At 37.9% G+C, this 27,217-nt stretch overlaps 5 protein-coding genes across 6 annotated transcripts; 1 reads left to right on the plus strand and 4 right to left on the minus strand.

The window, feature by feature from the left end:
- Positions 1–3,225: 3,225 nt before the first annotated feature.
- SDS (Cyclin family protein) lies at positions 3,226–7,756 on the plus strand. The gene is made up of 7 exons (XM_088248888.1): positions 3,226–4,483; positions 4,643–4,810; positions 6,245–6,411; positions 6,770–6,898; positions 7,120–7,300; positions 7,416–7,460; positions 7,631–7,756. The coding sequence occupies exons 1-7, from the start codon at positions 3,392–3,394 to the stop codon at positions 7,754–7,756; spliced, it is 1,908 nt and encodes a 635-aa protein (XP_088105014.1). The 5' UTR covers positions 3,226–3,391.
- Positions 7,757–8,230: 474 nt separating this feature from the next.
- LOC110762772 (binding partner of ACD11 1-like) lies at positions 8,231–11,368 on the minus strand. Its single transcript, XM_021965457.2, has 6 exons — positions 10,424–11,368; positions 9,897–9,983; positions 9,665–9,768; positions 9,504–9,579; positions 9,297–9,386; positions 8,231–9,051 (listed from the first exon to the last, which is right to left on the minus strand). Exons 1-6 carry the CDS (start codon positions 10,427–10,429, stop codon positions 8,467–8,469), a joined length of 948 nt encoding a protein of 315 aa, XP_021821149.1. The 5' UTR covers positions 10,430–11,368; the 3' UTR covers positions 8,231–8,466.
- Positions 11,369–11,500: 132 nt separating this feature from the next.
- Positions 11,501–13,488, minus strand: LOC110762761 (PLATZ transcription factor family protein). The gene is made up of 4 exons (XM_021965447.2): positions 13,287–13,488; positions 12,749–13,015; positions 12,067–12,225; positions 11,501–11,967 (listed from the first exon to the last, which is right to left on the minus strand). Exons 1-4 carry the CDS (start codon positions 13,287–13,289, stop codon positions 11,722–11,724), a joined length of 675 nt encoding a protein of 224 aa, XP_021821139.1. The 5' UTR covers positions 13,290–13,488; the 3' UTR covers positions 11,501–11,721.
- Positions 13,489–16,319: 2,831 nt separating this feature from the next.
- On the minus strand, positions 16,320–21,719 carry POD1 (POLLEN DEFECTIVE IN GUIDANCE-like protein). 2 transcript variants are annotated; one of them, XM_088247093.1, is made up of 12 exons: positions 20,818–21,719; positions 20,559–20,710; positions 20,367–20,470; positions 20,068–20,156; positions 19,839–19,912; positions 19,350–19,500; positions 19,094–19,261; positions 17,976–18,073; positions 17,747–17,869; positions 17,345–17,413; positions 16,756–16,913; positions 16,320–16,660 (listed from the first exon to the last, which is right to left on the minus strand). In XM_088247093.1, the coding sequence occupies exons 1-12, from the start codon at positions 21,410–21,412 to the stop codon at positions 16,531–16,533; spliced, it is 1,911 nt and encodes a 636-aa protein (XP_088103219.1). In that variant the 5' UTR covers positions 21,413–21,719; the 3' UTR covers positions 16,320–16,530. The 2 variants fall into 2 exon arrangements, with proteins under 2 accessions (XP_088103219.1, XP_021821123.1); XM_021965431.2 differs by having other exon boundaries at positions 16,320–16,913; positions 20,818–21,718.
- Positions 21,720–24,299: 2,580 nt separating this feature from the next.
- LOC110762725 (G-type lectin S-receptor-like serine/threonine-protein kinase At1g34300) lies at positions 24,300–27,016 on the minus strand. Its single transcript, XM_021965399.2, has one exon. The coding sequence runs from the start codon at positions 26,949–26,951 to the stop codon at positions 24,405–24,407; it is 2,547 nt and encodes an 848-aa protein (XP_021821091.2). The 5' UTR covers positions 26,952–27,016; the 3' UTR covers positions 24,300–24,404.
- Between the last annotated feature and the right edge of the window lie 201 nt (positions 27,017–27,217).

Raw genomic sequence — 27,217 nt, forward strand, 5'->3', positions numbered from 1 at the left:
CCATCATTGTTACCTAAAGCTCAATTAACTGAAAGATAAACACAAAAAGGATTAAAAGCACAAGTTTAACTCAAAAACATAACCAAATCATAAGCTAGAAGGGTAAGAAATAATATACAATTATGAACCGATCAATAGTGACATAAATTTTGCAGAATCTGTGAGCGTGGAGAGGATGTGGGATGGCTTAGTCATTCATTTCAGGTGCCACTGTGGCGTCCCCTATCAGTTCCTTCTTGCTGGGGGCAACTGCTACTACAAGCTCATGTAGATTTGTATTTCACAACCTCCTTTTACCACTAGACTAGTCACAAAAACCACTTTTTATTCTGCCTTTCTTTTTTCCTTTTGCTCAAGTAGAAGTTCAGATGTGCAAACGATGGTATTAATTTTTGTTGATTCTTCTGGCTATATGGTTATTTTCTTTCTGTATTGTTGTATTTCACTTACTCTTGGCAAAAAGAAATGTTCTGCTTTTTTTATTCTACTTACTAATCACAATGTTATCAACCTTACCACCTGCAGTAACTAGAAGGCTCCAAATAGTTGTGCGTGTGTCATACATAATCTTTTTTAAGGGCATTTTGTCATTCGAGGTATGAATATTACTTTTTCTAGAAAATCACATAGTCGCACATTGTGACAATACACTACTAAAAAAACAAAGACTAGCTACTGCTTTGAATTTGTGTGTATTATTAATTTTAGATACAATTAATAGCCCCCTTTAAGCAATAGCAACTATGCAGCCACCATTAAGTTAACAGTATCCTAGCTTGGGGTGGGTATTGCTCAAAAGAGACCATTTGAGTCATCAGTCCATCCTCTTATACAAAATAGATCAATAATATATTTGAATGAATCAGTCCCTTTATTAATTTGTTTTAACATTTCTTAAGTTTAATTGTCCCTTTATAATTTTCTTTTTAGCAATTGATATCAGTCTCCAAATGTGAATAAGATATTTAAAAAAAAAACTTTCACACTTAGTAATAGTTAGTATTGTCCAACGGCTTCTTCCTTTTGATTTGAATTCATTAAACTTTTCAATTTGTGATGTCCAAGTATCCATTAATTGGTGTTGTCCACTGGTTTCTTCTTTTTGCTTTGAATCAATTTTTTGCCTTTCAATTTGTGAGGTCCAGTGGTATATAAGAGGATTCATAAACATGGTTACATTTCAACAAAAAACCATTTTCACTAAGCAATCCCGTGGATGAATCACACATAATTTATTTTTTTATTTTTTTTGTTTTCTTAGGAAAAGAAGAAACCTAGAGGTTTAACCTTGAACTTGAACAACCATTCTTCTGTTTTGCAAGCAATCTTTAGGCCCAGGAATCGACCACAGCTCCTATAGTTCAAAAATCAGTTTGTAAGGATTACATTTAAAAATAATAATGTCAAAACAGAGCAGGTTGAAGAAAAGTGAGTGAAATAGAACCAAATCTTACCAATCACCCATGTTTGTTAGATCAATTGACAAAAACAAGGCAAATCACTATTAAAAAAAAACCAAAACGAAATGGAAGACCATGTGAGAGACAGAATATGAAAGAATAAAACATAAGTAAATAAAATAGAGAACTCAACAGAGTGTGGAAATCAAATCTAGCAAGACAAACACTGAAGATGAGTATTCTTGTGTTGATCGAGAAAGATGTAAATTCATTAAAGGCAGAAAACCCAAAACAAAATACATCAAAATCCACAATGGAAGGGCAGATAAAAAAAAAGGGAATAGAAAAATCCAACTTCTACCAAAGGCAAAGGGGAAGGAGAGCACGTCGCTTATCCTATTTGTGGTTGAATATGAGTATTAAAGCTTAAAAAGAGAGGGATTTTTAAATTTCAAAAATTGAAATTTTGGGGGAAAATTTTTATACATGTCGTCAAAAGGAGCCTCAGTGGGGATTGATAACAGAGGCCCAAATATTTACAACAAAAAAAATGAAAATCACTGTATTTGTATTATACACCAATGTCTATCCCAAAAACCTTTAATAGGCAGAATGGGATTCTTAGTTTCCAAAAAAAAATTATACGCCACTTTTATAAATTTGTATCTACATAATCAGTGGGTAATGACTGATTTTCTAGTAGTGTCCTTTGACAAGTTGGGATTGATAATAACAAATTGGGACTGATAAAAATGCCCAAATACTAAGGAAAAAGAATGAAAATTACTTTTTTGTATTAGACACCAATGTCTATCCCAAATATCTTTAATAGGCATGGTGGGAGAATTAGTCTCCAAAAAAAATTCACAAGGCACTTTAATGAACTTGTATCTAAATAATCAGTGGCTAGTAGCCACATTTCTAGTAGTGATACCACATTATTTATTTATTTTATTATTTATTTTTGAAGAGAGACCTTGCGGGGAGGGTTAAAGTTGAAATGGCATTGGTATAATATTATCAAGGCTTTTTATCACAAATGGTCCTTGACGTTTATGAAATTATTACGAATGGTCCTTGAGGTTTTTTTGTGACACTAATAGTCCTTAACGTTTGGACTTTTTATCACAAATGGTCCTTGCTGTCAAAAATTCTGTTAAGTATATGATGTGGAAGATAAGTGGAGCCCACATGTACAATCACATCGTGACATGTGGATTAAATAAATAAATAAATATTTTTTTTTATGAAAATCCATTAAAAAACCATTTAGCCCCTCTCTCTCTCTCTCTCTCTCTCTACTCTCTAAGAGGTTTTTTTAATGGATTTTCATAATATAAAAATATTTATTTATTTATTTAATCCACATGTCACGATGTGATTGTACATGTGGTCTCAACTTATCTTCCACATCATACACATAACAGAATTTTTGACGGCAATGACTATTTGTGATAAAAAGTCCAAACGTTAAGGACTATTAGTGTCACAAAAAAACCTCAAGGACCATTCGTGATAATTTCGTAAAGGTCAAGGACCATTTGTGATAAAAAGCCTATTATCAATAATATTCACTTTGCAAAACAGAAGAGTTGCGCCTTGCGTATCAAGTAATATTCACTTTGCAAAACAGAAGAGTTGCGCCTTGCGTATCAAGTAATATTCACTTTGCAAAACAGAAGACCTTTGCCACATCAAACCCATCATTAACGTAAAAAGAAAAGAACGCACACAGCCTATACAAAAAGACCAAAGAGGACCTCGTCGCACAATGTAGAATGTACGGATTCACGGGAAAAATTGACATGAGTCGTGGGGCCACGAAAAGACGAAAGAGGACCCCCAGTCCCCAACTTCCATAACCGCTTACTTGAACACACTCTCCTCCCTTCCCTCTCTTCCATTTCTCACTCTCCACTAAATCCAACCAAACAGCCCTCACACTCCCTGCAAATAAATTCAGAAATTCGAATTTCAAAGTTAATTCCAAAATGAAGTTTAAATCGATCCAAGCGATGCAAAACCTCCAAACGGCGCCGTACCTCAAGACGAAGAAGAAGCTCCGGTCGGAGCTCCCTCGCCGGAGGAGATCTCAGATCTCTCCGGTTCTGTACTCGTCTCTCAAGTTCAATGCCCCCAGTGAGACCTCTGGTTTCTCTTCCTTCTCTGTGAACTCGAACTCGTGCTCGTACTTCGGCGGTGAAGTTTCGTGCGAGTCAAGCAGAGTTTCCGTTGGATCTGAGAGCGAGGCGAGGTCGAGTTTGAGGAAGAGACACTTCGACGAAACTGAGAAACACCGTAAAATACTGTTTCGTAGAGTTACTAGATCGTATAATGGAGGAAAGGCGGAGAAGAAAGAGGTCGGTGGAGACGGCGAACCAGAGGTTTCTGAGTCGTCGTGTGTGGAGTCCAATTCTGGAGCTCATTTTGGGGGTTTCGTTGACAGAAAGTTGAAGCTAAAGAGTAAGAGAGGAAAAGGAAGTGAGATTGTGAACGAAATTGGAGGAAACGAAGGTTCTGAAGCAGTTAGTAGACCAGAGATTTCCGAGTCCGATAAGGTCTCATTGGAATTCAAGGAAAACGAAGTTACGTCATTCAACTCTGGCATCGAATTGTGCTCTGAATCGAAATTAGCAGAGAAAACGGTCAAAGACGGCGAAAACAGAGCACCGGAATTTGAATTCCCTGGAATTTCTGAAAACTACTTCGGTGAAAATTTCGCGATTTCAAACTCTGAATTGACGATAGAGCAGAGGCCAGACAGCTTGCAAATCGATTCTGACCTTGGTTGTAAGGAGCAGTTCTCCTACGACGACGTCTCAGAGTACTCTTCGAGTCAGACATTGTCGGAGCTCCAATCGAATATTTTCGACGAAAATTCCGAGCTCAGTCTCTCAGAGTACACTCCGTCTATTTACTTCAATTCTGGAAGCGAATTCTCGGAGCGCTCGGATGAAGATTCAACTCATTCACCTACTTTCACCTTGCTCCTTCAATACAGAGAAGAATTTACGAGATCGAGCACTGCTTTATATTTCATTGCTGCTTCCTGCGTTAAAGAACTTTATAAGGATGATTATACAGTAAGTTTTATCAAGTTTAGAATTACGATCTTAATTTTCCCTTGCTTTCCTGCACTTTCTCGCCAAACAAACAGAAATAGATTGTTGAATTTTTTTCTTTTTTCTTTTTTCATTACTCCTTCTGTATTGATTTTTGTTATTTTAATAATATTATTTTAGTTTCTTAAGTTCGAAGACGAGGAGGACGAAGCGAGCTATCAGCTGCTTAGGAACAGAGAGAGGATACAAGTATTTTTGCGAGACTACACGGAGGAGTACTCTTCCACGACGGAATGCGGCGATCTTATCCTCCAGCAACGGTGGCAAATGGTCCGTTGGATCGTCGAGGTGATTGGCTTTACCGAAATTCACGTTTCACTGATTAAGTTCAATTAATCGTCGTTTTCTAAATTTAAATAAGGTCGAAGTTCAACTAATCGTCGTTTTTATCTATTTAAATTTGGTCGTAGTTCAATGAAGCGTCGTAATTAGTTCTGTTTGGAAATTGGACCTGCACACGTTTATGGAACTACATGCCGTTAGAGTAGCACATACTATCTACATGGACGATATTCTACAACCATTTAACATCCAATCAAATCTGCGCCACGTCATTGAATGGATGTGTTTGGCACTGAAACTGAATGCATTACTAGTTTTTATGTTAGGATCATTCATGTACTTTTTATCACAGGCACTGGCACATCACTAGTTTCGCTTTTCTCCTATTGGCCAAAGTAATACACATTAGTAATGTATAGGGAGAATAATTTGATACATTTGTGCGAAAAATGATTTTATGTAAATTTGATACATATACGTGTCCAAATTCAATTTTACGGTAATCCTTCTTAGCTTACCTACTTCCACGTTGCCCCACACTTAGAACGCGGTAGTAGCACGTGCATTCGCGCCAGTGATGGTGCGCATTTAACATTTGTTGAGGGGCACTTGTCCAAACGATTTTTCGCGTAGGTGCGATTAATTTCACGAATTTCAATACAAAGAACTTGCATACAGCATACCGACTAGGGTGGATATCCAAACGGCCAATTAAGTAATTGGATCGATTTGGTTCTATTTCTATAAAAAGACGAATTAAATTAATTCATAATTAGTTTAATTTAGTTCAATTAATTCTATATAAGAACAAGCTAAATCGAACTAAACTGCATATTATTATTTATTTATTTTGGCACAAGGAGTTTTACATTGGTAATGATCATTTACTATTATGTTTCTTCCCACTATTTATATCAACATTTAATATAATTGTATTGTTAGTTTGTTACTTTGTTACTTTAATGGAATGTTGAATATTGTTAGTGTACTAGAGATTTAAAAAGTAAAATGGTGAATGCAATGTTTGCTTTAAATGTGCTTGAAATTGTTAAGATTGTTATGTTATTTTTGACTCTCATGTATAGAATTGTTGTGTTGCACATGAGTATATTGGGTGGTGGCAATGTTTATACTTTGTTGGTGGATGTTCGAATGCCATTGTCAATTTGCTTTGCTTGACATGCATTGAGATGTGAATTTAAGATATTGATGCTCTTTATGCTTTTTCTGATAAAGTGGTAATAAGAGATTGCATTATAGTTAAAAATAGTGTTCACCCTCATCATTATATTGGTTAATTTTCACGTAAAACTCTAATATTCCGTTTCCTGTGGGAGAGGGTGCATAGGCTAACTGTTATCTGTATTTCGTATAATTAACGTTTTATTATCTCTTGTTATTGCGTTAATGCGGTGCTTTTGATTGGCTTTCAACAAGCAGCGATCGAATCAAACGAAGCTACAGCAGGAAACGAAGTTTCTAGGAGTTAGCCTCCTTGACCGATTCTTAAGCAAAGGATTTTTCAAGAGCAAAAGGATCCTTCAGATTGTTGGAATAGCCTGTCTAACTCTAGCCACCAGAATAGAAGAAAATCAGCCCTACAACTGGTATATCTTTATACTTTTTATACCAGTCATACATTTCTACCTAGTCTGTTTCCTCATAAACCTGGCGTTGAGGTGTTTTTTAGCCCCTTTTTGTGTGTGTGTGTGTGTGTGTGTGTGGAAATTAAAGCGTTACTTATAGATGAATACCAAAAATCAGAAGTTGAAGCAGTCCAATTCCTTCTGTAAGTGATTTGTCTGGAAATGAATGTATTAGAGAAACTGCGAAGTTGCTTAGAGCTCAAACTTAAAGCTAACCTACGCCCCCTTTTGGTACTTCAATAATAGTGTAATTGAGACATGTCAAAGCAGGACGCATCATAATTACCTTCTAAATAGACCTTTCTGATGGCCATTTCAGCGTTCGGAAAAGGGATTTCCATGTAGGAAGCAATGTGTACAGCAGATGTGAAGTGGTTGCTATGGAATGGCTAGTTCAGGAGGTCCTCAGCTTCCAGTGCTTTCTGCCCACCATCTATAACTTCTTATGGTAACTCTCAGTCTCCCATTTTCTCCAAAGTACTATACTAGACAAATGCATGCTGCTTCTCTTGCATTGACAACCTGGCAAACTCAGTCTCCTGATCGTCTTTCTCTGCATATCTAGATTATCTTTCAACTTTTATTTTATTTTTTTTCTGGGCAAAGAAAATGTTTCTGATTTGAGAGGTTCATGACATCTTCATTCCATGAACTAATTGGATAACATAGGTTCTACCTGAGAGCTGCTAGAGCTGATGCCCAAGTGGAGAAGAGAGCCAAGTACTTGGCAGTGCTGCAGATGTCGGACCATGTGCAACTTCGTTACTGGCCTTCAACAGTTGCAGCTGCGCTTGTCATCCTTGCTTCTTTAGAAGGCAATCATGAGGCGTCCCGCCAACGAGTCATAGAGGTAACCGTTTCTTTTAAACTACATTGAATTATAATGTAGAGGGATGCCATTATGTCATCATGGAGAACACATCTGGTTCTTGATATCTCATTGATGCGATCTTATGGCTTTGCAGACTCATGTGAGAACAGAAGGTGATGATTTACATGAATGCATAGAGGTAAGGATAAAATATGAGATATCATAAAGTTCAATAATTTTACATTTTCATTTCTCCAATTAACTTACTAAGATTTCTGGTTGCGAGTCAAATATATCGCGCCGCCTAGCACAGCCTCATTTCTTTTATGTTTTTCTTAATATTTTGAATATATTGTCATTTTAATATAGTTGATAGGTGCTGATGATGTGCTAACTTTAACAGAGCCTAGAGTGGTTGTTACATTATGTGTGACTTATGTTTGCCGACTCCCTTATCAAAGAGATGGATGGAAGGGAGATCAAGGTAAAGCCTGATCAATAGGTAACAAAACAAATCTGATTTTTTTCGTCAATTAAGACGACCGTGCAGCTACTTGTAAACATTTCATATAAGTACAGAATTTGTAATAATATCTGATGGTCTCCAAGGACCAAAAGTAAACTGTATGAACTTATGTTTGAAAAGTTCTTCACTACTGACCACGAATGTTTTACTTCTCTGTTTCTAGCATGCGTCATTATATGGTACCATACAATAGCTGCTTTGCTAAGAATTTAAGCATCATGATACCTCGAATGTCTATGCAGACTATTTTTGAGGGCGTTGACATGCCCCCTAAAGTTTGAAGGTTTATATGTCCTTATGCAAGCAAACGAGTAAGCTTTATAATTCTGTTTGTTGACCATTCAAAATATTGTTCCAGCCAGACCAGTAAAGATAAATGACAGAATTTAATAGGATCGATACTGCAAAGGCATTGTTTACTCAGTTAATGTGTGATTGCTCTATTATTAAAGATAAAAGTAAAATTAATTTGAAGTTAGAAAGAAAATAAATGAACACCTGCATTTCATCTAGTTGCTATACAGTTTTGTAAACAATTAACTTAACTCTCACCTCGAACCATAAGCATGACTTTACAACAGGCTATGTAGTATACAATTCTTGTATGCAACAGACTCCTTGTACAAAACCATATGATACAGCAAACAGAACAATAATTCATCCATTTTGTCCAGACCGATCATTTAATTCCCAGCTTCGTGTCATTGGGATAACTGGCTGAAACTGCAGGAGGAACCCTACCAGAAGACTCATCAAGATGGGTCTGAGCAAAGTCGGTGATGACCTCTGTCCTCTGCCTGTGTTCAATCTCCTTTTTCTCCTCCTCGGCCCTGTCCACCTTCTCCTTGGTCATCATGCCCACATCCTCAGCTACCTTTGCAACTGCACTGACTGCATTTGAAACCCACGAAGCTCCGGTCAATATGTAAGGGTTGCTCATGAGAGCAGACCCTGCAATGCTTGCCTTCTGCTCAGCAACAGCAAAGGCAGATTTGGTCTTTTCCGAGACCATGAACCTTTGATCCATCTCTCTCACCTTTTCATTGACAACAGCTGTTCCAGCCCTTAGCTTCTCCATCAGACCTATCTTCTGGTCAATTGTAACAACTGTGGCAGAGGCATTTGACATTAGTTGATGCCTCTCATCAAAGGCCTTTGCCTTGTTAATGGCATCCTTTCCTAAGATGTAACCCTTGGCAAGCATAGCGCTGGCCACATCTTCTGCCTTCCTTACAGCAGAATTAGCCACAGCAGGCTTTTTCTCCTTCAAAGGGGAATACATATTTAGTAAGAAACAATTACTTTCTGGGACCAATTAAAACAAGAAATTCACATGTACTTGTGTACATGCTTCAGGCTATTAAGCAACAGAAAATCTTCATAGGCTAAAAAATTAGTGTTGCACTCTTGAAACACCACTAGACTGAAAGTTTGACCTCCAAGTTCATGCTACACAAGACTAAATGGTTGGAAGATAATACAGATATGGATGCATGCCATGGTATTTACCGGGCTTGATGGGAGTGGGATGGCTTCAGGCGGCAGCTTATAATCGTCAACTGGCGTAATGGTGACAGAAAGATCAGCTACGGTGGCTCCCTGAATTTTAAAATTTTCATAATACATTACTAATCAAATGACAGAACCCTGCATCAAAAACTTCAGAAAAAAATATAAGAAGAACGTCTGACCACCGTTATAAAAAAGTGAACATACCGAGAGGAGAACTGCTGTATCTGCTCCTTGTGAATCCTTGAAGGTAACATAGGCAAGCTGGGTGTTTTCAGTTTCTCTGCCAAAAGATACCACCAAATTTTTTAGAATAACAAACCTAATAACAACACTGTCGCCAATATAATTAAAAAAAAAATGTGAACCTTTGCATTTCAACATATTGTATATCTCCAGAGAATGAAAAGAATTCTTTGATATCCCTGTCAGAAACAGCTTGAGAGACATTGCTAACCTTGACTGTTCTTATCTGCAGAGGAAAATCAAGTGAGTGAATATGCATGTTTTAATCACACCAAAACCAAAAGAAAAAGAAAAAGACGTATACTATTAGAAGTTAGAACACAGACAAGAAAAAAAAGTTACAAATTTTCTCACATCTGAAACATTGGTTGTGGAGTTTGGTGTTGCAGTTGTTGACTGGGGAACTGCTTCAATCCCCTCATTTGCATGTTCCACCGGAGTCTGGACACAAAATTCTCAATTAAATAAATAATTCCAGGGTGAAATGAATGAAATAAACTCAAAATTCATTGAGAGATGATGACAACAATGGTAATAATATCAAAAGGAAAAGAAAACAGGCAAGGTAATGAGGCAAAAATACAGACAGGAAAATGTTGAATAATTGAAGATTTATTAGGGAAAGACTACCCCATGAAACACAAAACCCTAATGTAACCAAACAGAGCAATCATTGGATTTGGAGGCAGCAATTATTTCTAAACTTCATAATTTTTCTTATTTTCCCGCATTAACCCAGCAACCAACAAAGCAAAAACAAGAAGAAAACCAAGCACATTGTGTCAAACACCCTAATCAAAGAGAATGAAAACCCAATGGATGTGACACAAAAGAGTACTGAGATCAATATTTTCAGAAAGAAAAGAAGAAAAAAAACTTACCGACATTTCGGTAGATTTTGCTTGAGAGGGAATGCACGTCCTTGTGTTGGTTGTAGTATTTTGTTCCTGTTTTCTCTTATTTTTGGTTAATGCTTTCTTTGTTAATGGTAGTTTTACCTTTTTGTTTTTTTCTCAGCGGGAAGTTCGCTAATCACCAACTCGTTTTCAATTCGGCAAACTCCAACTCCATTTCTTGGGCTATGTTTTTGGGTCTTAACATTGCCTGTGATAGATTTGGCGCTCCAATTAGAGCTGTTACTGATTTCTCTTCTGTTCATTTTTGGGAAAAAATGATTCTATGGACGACTGGTTTGCCAAGTCAACCATGTCTATTTTCCTTTGGTCTAACGTCACCCATGTCAACAGAAATATATATATATTTGTGAGGCCTGAAATTGTGCTTCAGATTAGTTTTTTTCTTGATTTTTTTTCTTTGGGGGTCAGTTTTGTTTTTTAATTCAAAGTTGGATTGAATTGAACTTTGACCAAAAGCTTTTCTACAAGACAAAAGCAAAGATACTCAAAGCCTGAGAAGCCGCAACAAATATATACATGTGTGCTGACCATTTCCAAGCAAAAGTTGATGGTCATCCATGTGCAACATAACTTTCACGCATTCCAGCAGTTACTTCTGTCAGTGCATCGATTGGATTGGCGCTATTCTATTCTCTTCTAGGATATATTCCATTCACTTACAAGTTAGACGAATCAATGTCTAATGTATTGCAGCCCTTTCCTTTCCCTTTCTGTCTGCCACATCCATATAACAAGACATAAACAAAAGATTGTTGCCATAATGCACAGGGAAAGCAGAGGGCCCAACCAAACAACTGACTACACACCACACCACAAGGAACATGAGGCCATCACCAATCGGACATTGATTGAGACAAAGCTAATCAAATCTCCGGCGGCCAACAAGATAGAAAAAGTAAAGCAATAAAGCAGCCAGCCAACCACTCATGCTTGCCAACAAAGCGAGAAACATTCCCACCAGACATTTTTTAAAAGTTTTCTAATCTTGTTCTGTAAAAAGATATATATATTTCATCCATGAGAAAATTAACAAAAGTATGGTAAATCCCAACAAACCTCTCAATTATCAACCATATGCTCTGCAGCATTACCACCTCTCTTATGCTGTACAAACTAAATCCCAATCACAGATATGAGACGGATTTTCTTCAATCTAGATATAATACTAGCTGTGGTTTTATGGTTTTAATACTTAGATATAAACCAAAACTTTTATGACAGGGGAAAAGAATCAAAAATATCACTCATCTTGTCTACCCATCTCAACAGAGAGGAGCTCTGTGAGGGATGCCTTTCCTCTTATGCAAAAGCTTTCTTGGCTTCAATGCTGAACATACCCAAGCAGTCATCTCCTCAGACGACTCAGCCAACGAGATCGATGATTCCATTTCGCTCATGTTTGTTTCGGAATTGCAGTTACCTTTTAATGAAAAATCACCATATTGTGGTATAGTAACTGCGATGAATTTGTGACTTTGGTCTTCAGGCTTCACTGGGACTATAGATGCCTGAAAATGTGTAAGCATGCACACACTTTATCATGAGAATCATGTAAAGAGAAATATACAGCACCAAAATGGAGCCCAAAAATTTGGAAGTTCAATTACCTTGCAGGCAATGGAGCAGTAACGATTTGGCATGTCCTGCAGATATCTCCCACAAGCTTCACAGGAAGCACCAAACTTTGCTTTTGTTGATGGCTTGGCATCTTTGGCAAGAGGGCGAGGATTTAGATGCACAGCTTTCTCACCATTGATTTTATATGTCTGTACGACGTCAAGTTGTCATTATTTGAGATAAACAACATTCACAACAAGGAACCAACAACCTCACCAAGAAAACAGTAAACAGTGATCAATCAAATCAACTATCCTAGGATTCCAGCTACCAGCAGGATTGAACCACATGAGAAATAAAACTGATGAATTTTGTTGTCTGATAACACTGACAGAACATGTACACCAATTAAAGCGCATTCAATTTGACTTGCCTACAAACTACACCACAAACACAAACCCTGAAATTTAACATCCCATAACTATATAACAATCAGACAGCCAACTTAAATAATCATATATTAGTTAAATTGATGAGCCGTACTTCTTTGGTAATTATACTAGTGTCTACAAGATTAACAAAGGAAATTCAATCAACAATTGTTGTTGACTAGAAACAACAAAACAAACACAGTTTAGAAAACCCAAATGCCATTTTAATTTTTACCTGCAAATGAAATCACATCAAATTTGTATGAGTTTTATGATTGAAGACAGAGAGTAGGGAAGAAACCTGAATTTTAGAACAGTCAAGATGCTTCTGAATTTCTTGAAGGCGAACCACATCATGGTAGACGTATTTGCAGATCTGAAGCTTTGTGTGGAGGCAATGAGCTGTCATACAGTGCCTACAGAGGCGGATACTGCAATCTATGCAGAAGACATTCTTCTCATTTTTGCGAAGGTCTTGATGAACACCACAGGAACCGAAGAATTTGCTAAGCAAAAGGGTATTAAGCCAATCTGTTCTGTTTTTCTTTATACAAACTTTGCAGCCTCCCTACAAAACCAACACATTCACTACCAAAATAAGAACAAACCATCCAACATCTAGACTTTGTCATTAATCAAGACTCAACATTTTGATTTTTTAGCCTTCAAACTCAAAACCATTCAATCAAATTCACAAAACCCAGAACCAAATATCACAAATTTTATCAATTTACACCATATAGTAACATTGATACATAGAATCCAATAAAAATTCATACAATCAATTTGGAAATAACAATGATCATAGTAGAAAAGATTGAAAGCAGTCATATGCTTACCATTTCTTCAATTTACTTATGGACTGAATTTGAATTTGGTGTTATTGCAGAAGTTGATACTTGATTGATAGGGAGGGTGTGTGAGAAACATGAAAAAAACTGCAGAACAGTCCACAAGGGTTGTGGTTGTGGGCAAAGTGAGAGGAAAAGAGTATACAATGGAAAGTAAGTATAAATGGGAACCCAATTATTCCAGGGAGGCAATAGAGAGCTGTGTCCAATTTTCACATAATTATTATTATTTTTCTTCAATTTTCACTTAATTATTGGAAAAACAAAACAATCCGCGGGAAGCTAAATATTTTATTTCCGTTGGATTAAACTTAAAATGCATCTGACGGTCATCGTTTGAGAACGTTTTATTAATTATGTACAAAATCAGTAAACTAATGAAAAGGGTTAGGTCAGTGGATTTTCTTATGGGCCATCTCTCGCCAAAACCCTAATGTTTCTGAAAGGTAAGAGCCAGACGAGTCGCTTTATGTCTTTTCCCGCCGAAATAACCGAGATTTTCGGAGCCGTTTTGTCCTTTTGATTTTAATTTCTTTTGGTATTAATGATTATTGGAGTTCTTGCTGCTTCTCTGACTTGAACTGAAGTCATATTTGCTACTTGCGATAATAAAATCAGTTATTTCAAGTGAAAAAATATAGTGGGTGGAACAGTAATCAGCCAAATTTATATTATTTTTATCTTTTATATTAAATTTAATGAAGGCACAATTGTGATTTGGTAATGGTCAACTGAAATTAAATGGGTTATTTGCTTCTATTGGAAAATCAAAATATTGCATATTATCACCGAAATTAAATGCATTCTACCGTTTTACCCTTTTTTTTTTCCTTTCAATTGTTTGATGAGAAATCATTGTGCATTGTTTCTGCCTTAATTATTTCCATTATATATAATAAGTCAGATCTTCTCATATAGAAAGTCAAATTAAAACATATATGTCTTTGACTTTCATAGCCTCATTAAACTTTTTGTTCAAAACCCAAAAAAATAATTCTCTGTTGCTTCTAAAAGAATTCCTTAATTTACTCCGATAATATACAAAATCTTGGCATAGATTTTATAATCTAGGAATATATATTACTATTTTTTTCTTATAGTCAAAACAAATAATATTACCCCTCTGTGGACAGAGTTCTAGTATTTTGCTTTCCTTTTTTTAAACATTTTGGTTAGAAGTGCAGTGTTTGTGTTTGATAGGCAACAGAGATGTACAAAAACAGTTATGCACAATTATCTGTCTCCAATAAACTTTCATCTTTATCTGTCTTCACTTCAATTTAACCTCATCTTATTATATTTACCAAAAAGAAAAACAGAAAAACCTCATCATATCAATCTTTAGATTCTTAGCTTAATCAAGCCCCGAGAAAAAACCTAAAGGATGATGGCAAAGTGGGAAGAGTCCCCTTTCATTCAATTACCACTAGTACTACATTTCGATGGGCAAGGCCCAAGAATCCACCACTCGGAGAATTATATTATTTTAATTATCCTATAATGGGAATTCAACTCGAGTGCAAAGTGAAGAGCACATTAGAGCATTTCTAGCAACTAGTTTTGGACTCGGGCTAAGGGGGTTTTGGGCGAAAAACGGGTTCCAGCAGCTAAGGTTGGCCCGAGTTCCATGTGGGGGCCACGAAGACGGACTGGCTCGAGGGCAGGTCCAGCCCCAGATCCAAAACGAGGGGGGTTGACGTCAACAACAAAAAAAATTTTAAAAAAATGGGAAAAAAACAAAACAAAAAAATTCAGATTTTTTTAAAAATAAATACTTAGTCATATTTTTCACTTTCCACACCAAAAATATTTTTAAAAAATAAACAAATATGTTAAAAAACAAAAAAATGAATAGTATTTGCCTTTTGCCATGGCAACTGCTAGAAACATACATTGCTTTTTCCAAGGGCAGCAACTATTCACATGAATAGTAGCTGCCCTAGCCCCCACCTTGCCATGGCAATGATTTCACTGCTAGAAGTGCTCTTATCGAGGGGAATGAACTCGAGTGTAAAGTGAATGACACATTATCTTAGCCAACTGATACCCAAACCGAACTTATTATGTTTTCAAAATCACACAACTCGCAGCAAATCCCAATTCTGAATGGAAACAGAAGACAGGCATAGACGCCCAAGCTCAAAAGAGTCCAGTCAACTAATACAAAACCAAAACAAATACAAAATCAAACGTGGGGAGGCTATAATGAGGAGTTTAAAGTGAGAAGGCTATTTGAGGAGGCCAATCCCATCATGAATTCGTGATCTCAACAAAAGGACCTCGACAGCGGCCCATTGGTGGTAGTCCAAGCGACCCAACGATGAAACATCGGAACTCGATCTCAACGATCTCGGTGGAGGGCATTTCAAAAACCCTAGAAAATGAGACGGAGAAGAAAAATTTCCTTCTTGAGCTGAGCGAGAAATGGGGATCATACTAGCACAGCCACCAGAGTGAAGTAAATTTTTCGAAAGCCGCCCTCTCTTGTCAGTAGTTATCGATTAGAGGCGGTGCGTAATGCAGGGTAAAATGGTAAAGAAGGAGATGAAAGGCGTGGTCTGAGAGATTTTTCCTACATTCTAGAATTTACATTATGAAGGGTAAAGTGTTGGAATTACCGTCTGACCAGATTTCGAATACTTGTGTTTTAGCGTTTGATTTAGGCAACAAAAATGCACCTCATAGTTTTTCAACATTTATCTTTTGTCAATTAAATTCTCATCTTTTATCTGCCCTAAAATCTCATTGTATCATCGATCAAGCGAATCGACAACTTAATTTCAGTTTCTGAAAATCTTGCGGAGGAGAAATGCTCTATGATCCTGCATCATAGCATTTACCAAAAAGAAAGCCAAATGCTCATTTTATATTATCTGATAAGAATGGCTATGCTCCCTTAACATTTACCAAAAAGAAAGCGAAATGCTCCATTTATACTTCATCGGTGCATGAATGCCTCAAGTTGAATAATTAGAGTGCTTTCAAATAGGCATTTTATGTCAATTAGTGACACGAAGATAGTTCATACCACTCCTTACATTATAGAAATTGAAAGGTTGTGGCATTTACCTTTGTTATACACAGTGGCAACTCGAACCGGCAACCAACCCTTGTTTTGTAACAAAATTAGATGGTAATAACCATGCACAACTTAGACTACAAGGCCACATGATGTTCTGGCCAAAAAGAGAAATGACCAAAATATGGGTTTCTCTAGCTTATGCTGTCCTAATCACCATATATCTTTGGATCCCTCTGATGGTCTAACACATAATTCCACAGGAACCTTGGCCTTCGACTGCTTAGGTGAGGTTCCCTTGAGCAGATTTAACAGAATACTTCTGCAGTGAGAGAAGTTGAACCTGATATGTGAAAATCTAATGATTTCCCTTCTTTACAATCAACCTATCAATCATAATGAAGATGGTGTTTCCTCCTCCTGCACCTATTGACATACCAACTGGCATGTTTCTGGAGGCCCATGCCTATCAACACCTTGAGGCTTGTCAGCATAACATAGGTCATGGCAAACAGGACAAGAATCCAAAAGAGTTTCCACGGAAGGGGACTGTAGGGAAGGCGAGCAGCATATACTGGAGTAAGCACTCGGATGACCTAAAACAAAGATAATAATACTGATAAGGATTATCATTTAATAATTGATATTAATAACAATATTCACACCCAAAATTCAATGTTTAAATGTGTTTGAAAACTCCATTTTCGACCCATCTCCCCCATTGGTTCTCACCAAAATGGATGGCATACACATTGATTGCCTTTTTATTTTCAACGCAGCACAAATCTTATATCATAACCCTAATTCTTTGTATAGGATCAGCAACTAGTGAACTTTTCACACCACATGTAGCATTTTCTAGATGAGTAATTCGGTGCTGCATTTAAATGCAAAGGCTATATTGTCTTAAACTACCTGTTTCATTCTATGCATAAATTTTTTCAGATTTCTCAATCTACCATAGAAAAGTGGGGATGAGTTCAAACATGATAAGAAATGCAAAGATAAGTATTAACAAGTGTCTTACCACACAAGCTGGTGCCAGAGGAATGAATGTGAGATTTTTCTTTGAAGCCTCTGTTTGTATATTTAAAGTCTAAGGATAAGAAAACAGAGGGTCAGCTTTTTAGAACATATAATCCAGAAGGGGAAATAGTATTCAGTGTTTATAATGTTGTAATGAACATCATCTATATGTCCAAAGCAAAGAAATTATATCCATATTATGGTTCACTGCACAACAGTTAAATATTCTCAAGACTTGGCATGCATGTGAGCACACAAAAATATGCATTTCTTTTAAGTGAAGTGCAATGGACCTATATTATTTCCCCCTGATATATAGATATAGTCACACCAAAGACACATGTACAATATTATTTCCCCCTGATATATAGATAAAGTCACACCAAAGATACATGTACAATACCTGCTTGCAGAGGTCTTCAAGAAACTCAGAGTATGCAATGGGCTTTATGTCATTGAATTTAGCAATAAATGAGTGCTTTATGATATCAATAATCATTTCACAGACGTATACCAAGAGAGCATTCTGCAGTACCCAAATGTTAAAACAGTTTCTGATCAAAATGCTGCTGCGCAGAATTTTTATTATTTATAAAGAACAATTTCTCATCAAAATGTTTAGGTAAACTTACAGAAAGAAAACTTTCAAACCAGGGACCCTCAGCCTCCAGAATGTTTTGAGCTAAAACGAATAAGACAAATGCTGAAATGTGGAATCTCTCTACTGAATCTGCTCGCAAGAAAACAAATATAAAATGAGTTAAAAAAAGAATGTCAGACCAAATGAAAAGATTGAACCTGAGAGAGAAACTAGACACCAAATATAGCGAAGTGGCATCCTTTCTTTTTCTCATCCACAGAATGCAGAAATATGAGGGAAGTTAAAAGCATTTTAAATATTTTGCACCAATGTGTGTACTGGGATTCTGTATATTAGCTTCTTCCCAGACTGGAGACCAATCAACAATAAAATAGCAAAATAGCCATCATTTCGAATAGATATGAGAAATTTATGCATGCATCTTGAAGTTTAAGAAACTCATAGGACATGTTCCTTGGGGTCATACAAGAAAAGCATGCTCACACAGAGATTTAGGCCTGTGTTTGTTTCTGTAATCGTCACATAATATGGGACTCCTTATACACATTCTATTTTCTCTATGCAACAACATTAGCTTAAGAATCATTGGTGAACTTGGGACACCATACAATGATTTTATAGCTTTATACATTGCTGTGAATGCATGTCAATCAATCACTGGTAAAAAATGAAGGCAGCCAATAATTTATTAAATAAAGAAAGAAAGCAGCTCAAAGACTTTTTATGAAAAATATAGCAACTAAGATGACTTGTTATTGATTGGAAAAACGAGGTAAAACTTTATGAAACCACAAGGTTTCCAAAATCTTGTTTAGCCTCTGCAATATAATAGGTCTATAGTAGTTTAACTAGGACAGAATCACTGACACTAATCAATTCATGTTCATATATAACCAAAACGTTACAATTTTTCTACCCAGCATATGAGCTAAACTTTAGTAGTAGAAAGCACATTGTAGCAAATGATAAGCAGTCTTCCTATACTATAACTCTATGAGCAGGAATGCATCAGTGCTTGTTAGAAACGATGGAGCCAGCAAGCTTGCAATGTTTTCAGTGGCTAAGACTACAATATTTTGTTTTATTTAGCTACTGAAGGCACAAATGAAAGCAAATAGACCATAAAATATTGGCAAGAAGCTAACTCACCAAAGTATACCAGACTATGAATGTTGTCCTTGCTGTATCGCTTAAATACATTGCTTTTTATCTCAGCAAAGTTATTGGATACCAGCAAAGCCAACAAGGCATTATTGTGAGCAACTATGCAGGTTGACAAAGTAATTGCCTGAGCTAATAAGATAAATGAATGAATAAGTACGAATAGTGAAGGAATCCATAGGTTATCCATGAAAAATGGAGGGAAATGTTTTTTAAGAAAATGATAATTCCAAATTAAGGATATTTGAGGCTGCCACAGCTAAAGCTTGGTCGCAAATGAATCTCCATATCCAGAATCTCATGTTTTCTGGTGGACAACTTGCAAGCCCCTCTGCCGAGTTAAATAGAGTTTGCAATACATCTGGGTTAAAACTTTGACAAAGTTTATCAAATATCTGTATGGAGAGACAAAAACCGTTATACATGAGTCACAGGTATAACACAATAACAAATAATGCACTCAAGAGCATAACAAGTTGACAGACCACAACCACCATGGCCTGTTCATCATAGATTAAGCATCCTAACAAGGTAGAATAGAATGTATGAATGAGTCAGACTATTAACCCCAGCTTAAGGTAATAACTGTTTACCAGCCAGGGTAGAAGATTGTTAAACATAAGTTGCTATGTTTAATCTATTTTAAATTTTCCCTTTGTTGGTGCAACTGCAAGGTACACAGAAAGTAACTCTCTATAGACAGAAGTATCACAAGATCATAAACTTTAATTACCTCCAACACATTGTACACCACATATAATTTGATTGTTCCTTGACCGCGGATCATGTGATATATTAAGCTGATATCTGGGGCAAGAAAATAAATAAATAATACAATTAGTATACTACATCCAACTCTTGCTCTAATTAACGGGATCAGTCATCAGATTGCAAGAATGCCAGCAAATTGGCTGCAATAAGACACTACGTAAGAGAATAACATAATTATATTGTTAACTAACCTGTTTGCTCCAACAGAGTGACTCCACAAGCCATTATAGTAAAACACCCAAAATCAGACAGCTCTGCTGCAGATGGCCTCTTAAACTGCCTGCCACAAGTATGGTTAGGTTACGTTTTGAATATCACATTTATTATGATTTAACCAAACACACGAAGAAAACGAAAAAACGCAGCATGGAAACTGAGTTACAATAGTGGCTCGGACTTCAAAGCACTGGAAGGACTCAGATTGTTTAAATGGAATGACCCAATTTTATGACATGAACGGAAAAGCGAAGAGTGAACAAAGAAAACTAACCTTGAATTTAGAAGCCTCCAAAGAGTCATTACAATTCTTGTTGGCATGATAGTGAGCAATGACAGAAATGAATCAAAACAGACAAAAAAACCAACGTCTATAAGCTGCAACAAAATTGGTCATAGTTGAGACACAGTTTTATACACATGTTATCAAATCAAGGGTCCAGAAAAAGATAGCTGCTTAAAATACCAATTCACATCGCCATGGTAAGCGGAAGATGGTGTCATAAACTCTCTCTCGTTCTTTCTCATTGCCAAGTGTTGTTGTGCTCCGCAATGAATTCCCATTAGACATCTCTTCCATGAAGTACTTGACTGGCGACTTGTCCACTGAAAACAAATCTGAGGGAAATGTTTTTGAATAATTGTTTTTAAAGACAGAGGAAGAAGAAGAATTTAAAATCAAACACAAATTGTATGAGAGAAACAAATACAAAAAAAAGGCTCACAATTTGGATCTTCGGCCATGAGTCGCTTCCAATCCAAAGACTCGGCGGTCTGCAATTTCGGGACCGCGTTCCCATTTGGCTCGCTTCTCTGCTTACTCACCGAACCCGCCTCCACTCCACTGTCCTCCTTGTCCTCGGCTTCAATGCGGGACGACGTCGTTTGCGTTTCACCGACAACTCCTCCGGCGCTCCCATTGACAGCCCTCTGTCTCAGTTCCGCCGTGCCACGCAATTTCTGAAACTCCGGATCGCTGACCTCCGTAGTGGCAGGGCACAGCACGGTCTGACTGTAACTGAATTCCAATCCGCTTCCGTTAATCCCACTGGTTTCTCCATTTTTGCTACTGGAATTGTGAGGGAAGGAATTCGAAACGGTGGCGTTTGTCGGGCTTTCGGGTATGGAGCTGTGGGTGGTGGTGGTGTTCTTCTTCTTCTTCTTGCGTTTTCGTCGGGCGGGCTTGTCGTTGTTGCGGTGATTGGATTGGATTGGATCTGAGTTGGATCGGTAGAAGATTGCTTCTTCTTCCTCATGGAGGGAGCTGTTTCTGCTCAGAATCTCGAACGAGAGATTTCGGCCGGTCGATTTCAACGCCATGACCTTGAGAGCTTGTTTTTTCTCCTTCAGTTTATTGGGACATTTTAGAATCGGAGAGATTCATACTTGAGTTGTTTGTGAATTATAATAATAGGAAGTGAAGGAGTGAAAGAATGAAGGACACTGGGATTCAGAGACAAACACTCTGCTTTTCTTCTTTGGTTAGTTTTTGAAGTTTATTTCTGTTTGGGCTCTGCCATCTAAATTCTTCAACGTGCTGGCTGGCTGGTTCTTGGCTGTTGTTGTTATGTTACACTGTGAAGTGCGTCTGGGTTGGGTTTCATTGTTTTTTTTTTTATGGGTAAGGGTTGGGTTTCATTTCATTTGCGTAAATTTCCCAATTTACACGCTATCCGATCGTATCACACGCTAGCTTTGTGCCACTGTGACGTGCCACATGTTTAAGAAATATTGATGAATTATTGGGCTCTCTTTTTTACCTTTCTTTATGAGGAGAATTGGGTTATTACCTCTCATTTTTAAAACTTAACTTTTCATCTAGAAATCTTTCAAATAAAAAATTATTTAAAAGATACCCCTCAGGATACCTTATGAATTTTTTTTATTAACGATCCAAACTGTCTATTTTTCAAGTATTCATTAATGGATCATCCTTTCAAAAAATCAAACAAATTAAAAATCTTTATGGTGATTTTATTGGCATCTCAAAATTTGCTCTTTGCACCCCACTGAATTTTAGTAAAATTTAAAATTACTCACTACACCCCATTTTTCTTCCTAAATTGCCCTCATGAATCCCATTACTTAACTTACTTGTGTAAATCTCACCAAAATCGTTACCTTGTTTAAGTGATAGTCTACCAAATTTGTTTTCGTTTTCCAATGGCTATCCACCAAATGTGTTTCCGTTTTTCAGTGGTAGTCCACCGAATTTGTTTCGGTTTTTCAGTGGTAGTCTACTGAATTCGTTTCTTATTCCAGTGATCATCTACCAAATTCGTTACTGAGTTTGTACTTAATATTGTTTTTTAGATATGAAGAGAACTCGCAAATGTATTACTGAGGCTTCATCATCTTGACCTGATAAACAGCGTCCCACAGCCTCAACGAGGAGACATAAAATGGCGAGGTTAGCTCCTCAAGAGGACCAACCCCAACATGGTCCCCCAAACCACTTTGAGGATACTACATAGGTTGAATATGTAACTGCTACTCATGATAATAATGTTGAGGTAGATACCGAGTTTACTGAGCCATCTCGAGTAGGTCTCATTGATCCATCTTTACTTACAAGTTTTAAAACTCACATAGCAACTACAATTTGGAATAACCAGGTAAGTCGTTTTACTGTAACAATAGAAAGCAGAATATACCTCTGGTTCATGGTAATTAACCTTTTTTTTTTGGTTCGTTGCCACTGAATTGTAGATAAAAATTTGGTAATACACCACCGAACCGAACACTGTTCCATGTTATGGTGAATCTCCACCGCATCTTAAGTTAACGGCCGGTCAAACACAACAGAAATATGTGCAATGTTTAGGTGGCATCCCACCGAATTTACCTATCGCGTTCGGTACTAGTGTGTTTGACACAACCAACGACCATCATGAAATCTTAAACTTGAAAAATACCAAAAAATAAACTCATACCTCATTCAAAGCCTCTCTAACTTTAGTCTCACCCTTCATGAATAAATACAAGATATTTTCTCACCAATATAAGCGTATAAACCTTGTTAGGGTTGTAAGAATAGGTTTGAGAAAAAAGTTTAACTAGGGTTGTAAGAACATATGTGGGGTGTAGTGAGCAAATTTAATTTTTATTTTAAATATTTTTTTATCCTTAATGGTAATTATGTACAAGGGTAAAAAAAAAATTATTCATGTTTAAAACTAGTATGTGGTACAAAGAGCAAATATTGAGGTCCCAATAAAATCACCCATATCTTTAAGGCATCTAATTGAAACCAACAAAATCAATGAATATAGTGCTTCAAGAAAGTACTTAAATTTCAATAATTTAATTAAATGGTCAAATGATACCAGATTAAAGTGATTTTTTGTAGAAATGATATTTGAATGAATATCTACAAAATAAAAGGTTTGAATGAGTGAAATACAATGTGGAGTGAGCCCTACAAAAGTGTCCCTCAAATAAGTTATTTGAGAAATCCCTCAACAAAAGCTCATTGTAAATAAGCTTATATAAATTAAATACCTTTCAAACTTAAGGCCAATTTAAGGCCAACAAGTAATTATTTTTCTTTTTTCTTTTCTCCTCCATTGTTGGGAGGCTGATGTGATATGTTTCCTTACTTTATGTTGCTTTTAGTTTTAATTTTCTATTTTGATTTTCTGATGTAAGGGTGATGATTATGTTACTTGTATTGGGGTTTCTGTGTGTAAATTAAAGAAGTGCCCAAGATTTCTCTTTTTTGTTTCTTTCTTTTCTTTCCATGTGTTTGATCTTTCCTTTCTTTCCATGTGTTTGATTTAGGCCGGAAATCTTTCTTCTTTTGGGCAAAATGGTTGGAGGATGACAGTCGGACTTTGTCCTTCCATTATATATGATTTTATACATATCTTTTGTATAAAGCCAATGGCCATGCTGGCGGTTTACCTTCATTCCTAACTTTTTATTGATCCTCAGTTATTTCTTATACAAATAAGAAGAAAATAAAACAAAAAACACAATTTGGCTCCATCTGTCTTTTATTTTTTTAAATTCAATCTGATTTAAAATTCCATCTGTATTTCTTCACATCTTGGATCTTGGACTCTTAAGATTTTATTTATGAATTTCAAAAGCCCAGAATCTATTTTGGGTTGGGGCACTAAAATCAGAACTGCACAAGGACGAGTGTTTTACAACAGGCCCAAACTCCATCCACCGTCCGTGGGAATTGGGAGTGAGACAGTCAGTCAGAGAAAATAAAAATGATTTATTATAAATAAATAAATAGTAAACTGAACGCTAACGACGGGCCGCCAGCAAGCAACTACTCTACGACATCATTCTAGTCCGGAGACTAGTCGTCGGTGAGGAAAAATATGGTGGGCTTTTTTGGTTCCGTGATATCCACCGTCCCCTCCAACATCTTAGCCACCTTCCCCATCGACGGCCTCAACTCCGGTCGATCCTGCAGGCACCACATGGCCGTTTTCACCATGCGATTCACCGTATCAAAATGCAGCCTGCTATCATAAGAATGCTTGATCTGACGGTCTAAAATGTCCTCCACTTTCATCTCCTTAAACACCTTATCAAAAGCCCATCTCGGAAAATACCAGTCCTCGCTCTCGATCCTTGACCCTTGGATCTCGTTGTTTCTGACCCCACTCACAAGTTCCAATAAAACCATCCCAAAGCTGTACACGTCAGCCTTGGGTGTGATCGGGTCCATCTTCACCCATTCGGGCGCCATGTACCCGCGGGTACCCTGCATCCGAGATATGGTCACCATGTCCTCTTTCTTCTTCAGCTTCGCCAACCCGAAATCCGATATCTTAGGGCAAAAATCGTCACTCAAAAGTATATTCTCCGGCTTGATATCACAATGCAAAACCCACTCCAAACACTCCTCGTGAAGATAAGCAATGGCTCTCGCCACGCCCAATGCAATCCTGTACCGGATCCCCCAATCCAGTATCGGTTTCTCACCGTTATCCACCAAAACACTCGTTTCTTCCTCAGGCTCCGAAGACACAACCCGACCCGGTTGGAAAAGGTACTTGTCGAGGGACCCGTTAGGGACGTACTCGTAGACTAGGATCCGTTGACCTTTCTCAGCGCAAAAGCCCCATAGGCGTACCAAGTTGAGGTGGTGCATCCGAGCAATAATGGTCACCTCAGCCCAAAACTCAGCGTCGCCGCCGGCAACATGCTTCAAACACTTGACGGCCACAACGCGCTGGTCGCTCAGCTCTCCTCTGTAAACATCGCCGAAGCCTCCTCTGCCTATGAGATTTGAGAAGTCTTTCGTGGCGGCTTTGAGCTCGGCGTATGAGAACCGCTTGGGCCCACCGGCAGGAAGGAACTCGAGACCCAGAGTACGGGCCATGTCTCTGTACTTGATGTATTTCTTTATGAAAGCCCAGAAGAAAAGCACCCCGGAGATCAGCTCAGCTGCAAAAAGGGTACAGATGATCACAATGTTTCTTGTCGTTGCGTTGGATTCTTGAGGCGGTAGAGGGAGGCTTATCTGAACGGGACATGTCGTTTCTAGCAACTCTGTCATCCCGGTGAAGTTGGTCCGGTCGGTTTCCGAGTTGTCCACCCGAAGAAACATAGCGGTTTCGGAGTCCGGAGACCAGTACCCGTATAATAATCTATCGAGTTGAAGCACACAGTAGCCTTTGCCGTCGTATTTGAACATGAACCCGAGACAATTGTTTTTAGCCAAACACCTCGATTCACAAACACTGAAATTAGTGGCTAGCCAATTGGTTTGGTTCGACCCACCTGTGAAATTGACATAATCAAGCCGTAGAAATTTGGTGTTGGCGAGATTCGTGAGCTCAATTTTCCTTTCGCATCCTCGATCTTTGATTCCACCGTAGGATTCTTTAAACCCTGGTGGGCATACACAGGATGAAGAACTCGAACCATCGCTGACACATATGGCATTAGGCCCGCACATGCCGTGGACTCTGCACAGTTCGTACTCTGCTTGCCAAACGACGGTCCATTCTCTAGGGCTCTGATCGAAACTGTAAATTCTGAGATTCCCGTCGTCGTCTATGGTCAATCTTCGAGATCGGTTCAGCCCAAAATCCGACGCAATGAATGAAACTCCATTTTCCTGCTGCAGTTTTCCGGTGGAGTCCAGCATCTGGAAAGCGTTGTCCATGGTTTGATAAATGTCGGTCTGATTGAAAACTAATTTGATTGCGTCGACGAAGCTGAACTTGCCATTCTTGGAGAAGAGAGTAATGTTAGTCCCTGACAATGACATACTCTGGTTTGGCAATATGGTATCGGTTGGAAAACCAAAACTCTCCCACTTGCCAAAGATCAAATTACCGTCGTCGCGGAGGACGAGTTTGGTGCTGTTTGGATTCTGCGAGTGAAGTCCTGGCCACAAGTTTACATTTTCACCAGCAGAGGAGTTGCTGAGACGGAGCACGCCGGCGGCGGTGACGACAAGCCTTGCCGTGAGGCCAACCGGAGTCTTGTTGGCGGACCAAACAACAGAGTCTCGTATGGAGATGTTGCGGTACCAGACTGAGAAGTTGAAGAGATTTGGGGAAGTGGGTAGGCTAAGAAAACCGGCGGCGAAGACTGAGTTTGGGGAGAGGAGGGTTTTGTTCTGCTGAGCTGGAGTCCATGGGGAGTCTGTGATAGAGAAGGCGGAGAGCTGGGCTGAGCATGGTGGCGGGTTTGAGACGATGAAGGTGATAAAGAAGAGAAGAGGAAGGAGGAAGGGAGACATGGTTTTGGGATTCGTTAATTCATTAATTCCATAGATGTTCTGCGCGGATTGAGATGATGTGGGGATTGGAGGTGGAAGGGAAGTTGGTTGGTGGTATTTTAATGGCGGCTGACGCAGGTTTGAAAGACTTGTCTGCGTTGACATATAAGTTTGTCTTGACTTGGAAATTTGGAATTGGGACTGACTGCGAGGTTTGGCACCTAGCAATGGGAAAGCTGAATTTTCCAACACTGATCCCGCCACTAGTTGATGTATTTATTTGTTAATAATACAACTAATCTTTTAATTAATTAAACCACACAAGTTGGAAAGCAATGCAGCAGCAAAGCAACAAAAACAGAAAGGAGTAATAAACTAGAGGTCTAGAAATAGACGGCAAACGTGTCTAACTATCTTTGATTCTTGGGTCA

The sequence above is a fragment of the Prunus avium genome, chromosome 1 (assembly GCF_965620075.1).
Source record: "Prunus avium chromosome 1, drPruAviu1.hap1.1, whole genome shotgun sequence".
Lineage (NCBI taxonomy): Eukaryota > Viridiplantae > Streptophyta > Magnoliopsida > Rosales > Rosaceae > Prunus > Prunus avium.

Excerpts from the sequence above, each read along its gene's own strand:
- LOC110762761 (XM_021965447.2), bottom strand. Across the intron at positions 12,226-12,748 it reads TTGACTGTTCTAAAATTCAG|ACATATAAAATCAATGGTGA; the intron begins GTTTCTTCCCTA and ends GACGTCGTACAG. Across the intron at positions 11,968-12,066 it reads ACTGCTCCATTGCCTGCAAG|GCATCTATAGTCCCAGTGAA; the intron begins GTAATTGAACTT and ends ACACATTTTCAG.
- POD1 (XM_088247093.1), bottom strand. The coding sequence starts at position 21,412 with ATGGCGTTGAAATCGACCGGCCGAAATCTCTCGTTCGAGATTCTGAGC. Across the intron at positions 19,501-19,838 it reads TGGTGTACAATGTGTTGGAG|ATATTTGATAAACTTTGTCA; the intron begins GTAATTAAAGTT and ends CTCTCCATACAG. Across the intron at positions 16,661-16,755 it reads CTCCAGAAACATGCCAGTTG|GTTCAACTTCTCTCACTGCA; the intron begins GTATGTCAATAG and ends TTCACATATCAG.
- SDS (XM_088248888.1), top strand. The coding sequence starts at position 3,392 with ATGAAGTTTAAATCGATCCAAGCGATGCAAAACCTCCAAACGGCGCCG. Across the intron at positions 4,484-4,642 it reads TTTATAAGGATGATTATACA|TTTCTTAAGTTCGAAGACGA; the intron begins GTAAGTTTTATC and ends ATATTATTTTAG. Across the intron at positions 7,301-7,415 it reads CCCGCCAACGAGTCATAGAG|ACTCATGTGAGAACAGAAGG; the intron begins GTAACCGTTTCT and ends ATGGCTTTGCAG.
- LOC110762772 (XM_021965457.2), bottom strand. Across the intron at positions 9,580-9,664 it reads CAATATGTTGAAATGCAAAG|AGAAACTGAAAACACCCAGC; the intron begins GTTCACATTTTT and ends ATCTTTTGGCAG. Across the intron at positions 9,387-9,503 it reads ATACAGCAGTTCTCCTCTCG|GGAGCCACCGTAGCTGATCT; the intron begins GTATGTTCACTT and ends TTTAAAATTCAG.
- LOC110762725 (XM_021965399.2), bottom strand. The coding sequence starts at position 26,951 with ATGTCAACGCAGACAAGTCTTTCAAACCTGCGTCAGCCGCCATTAAAA.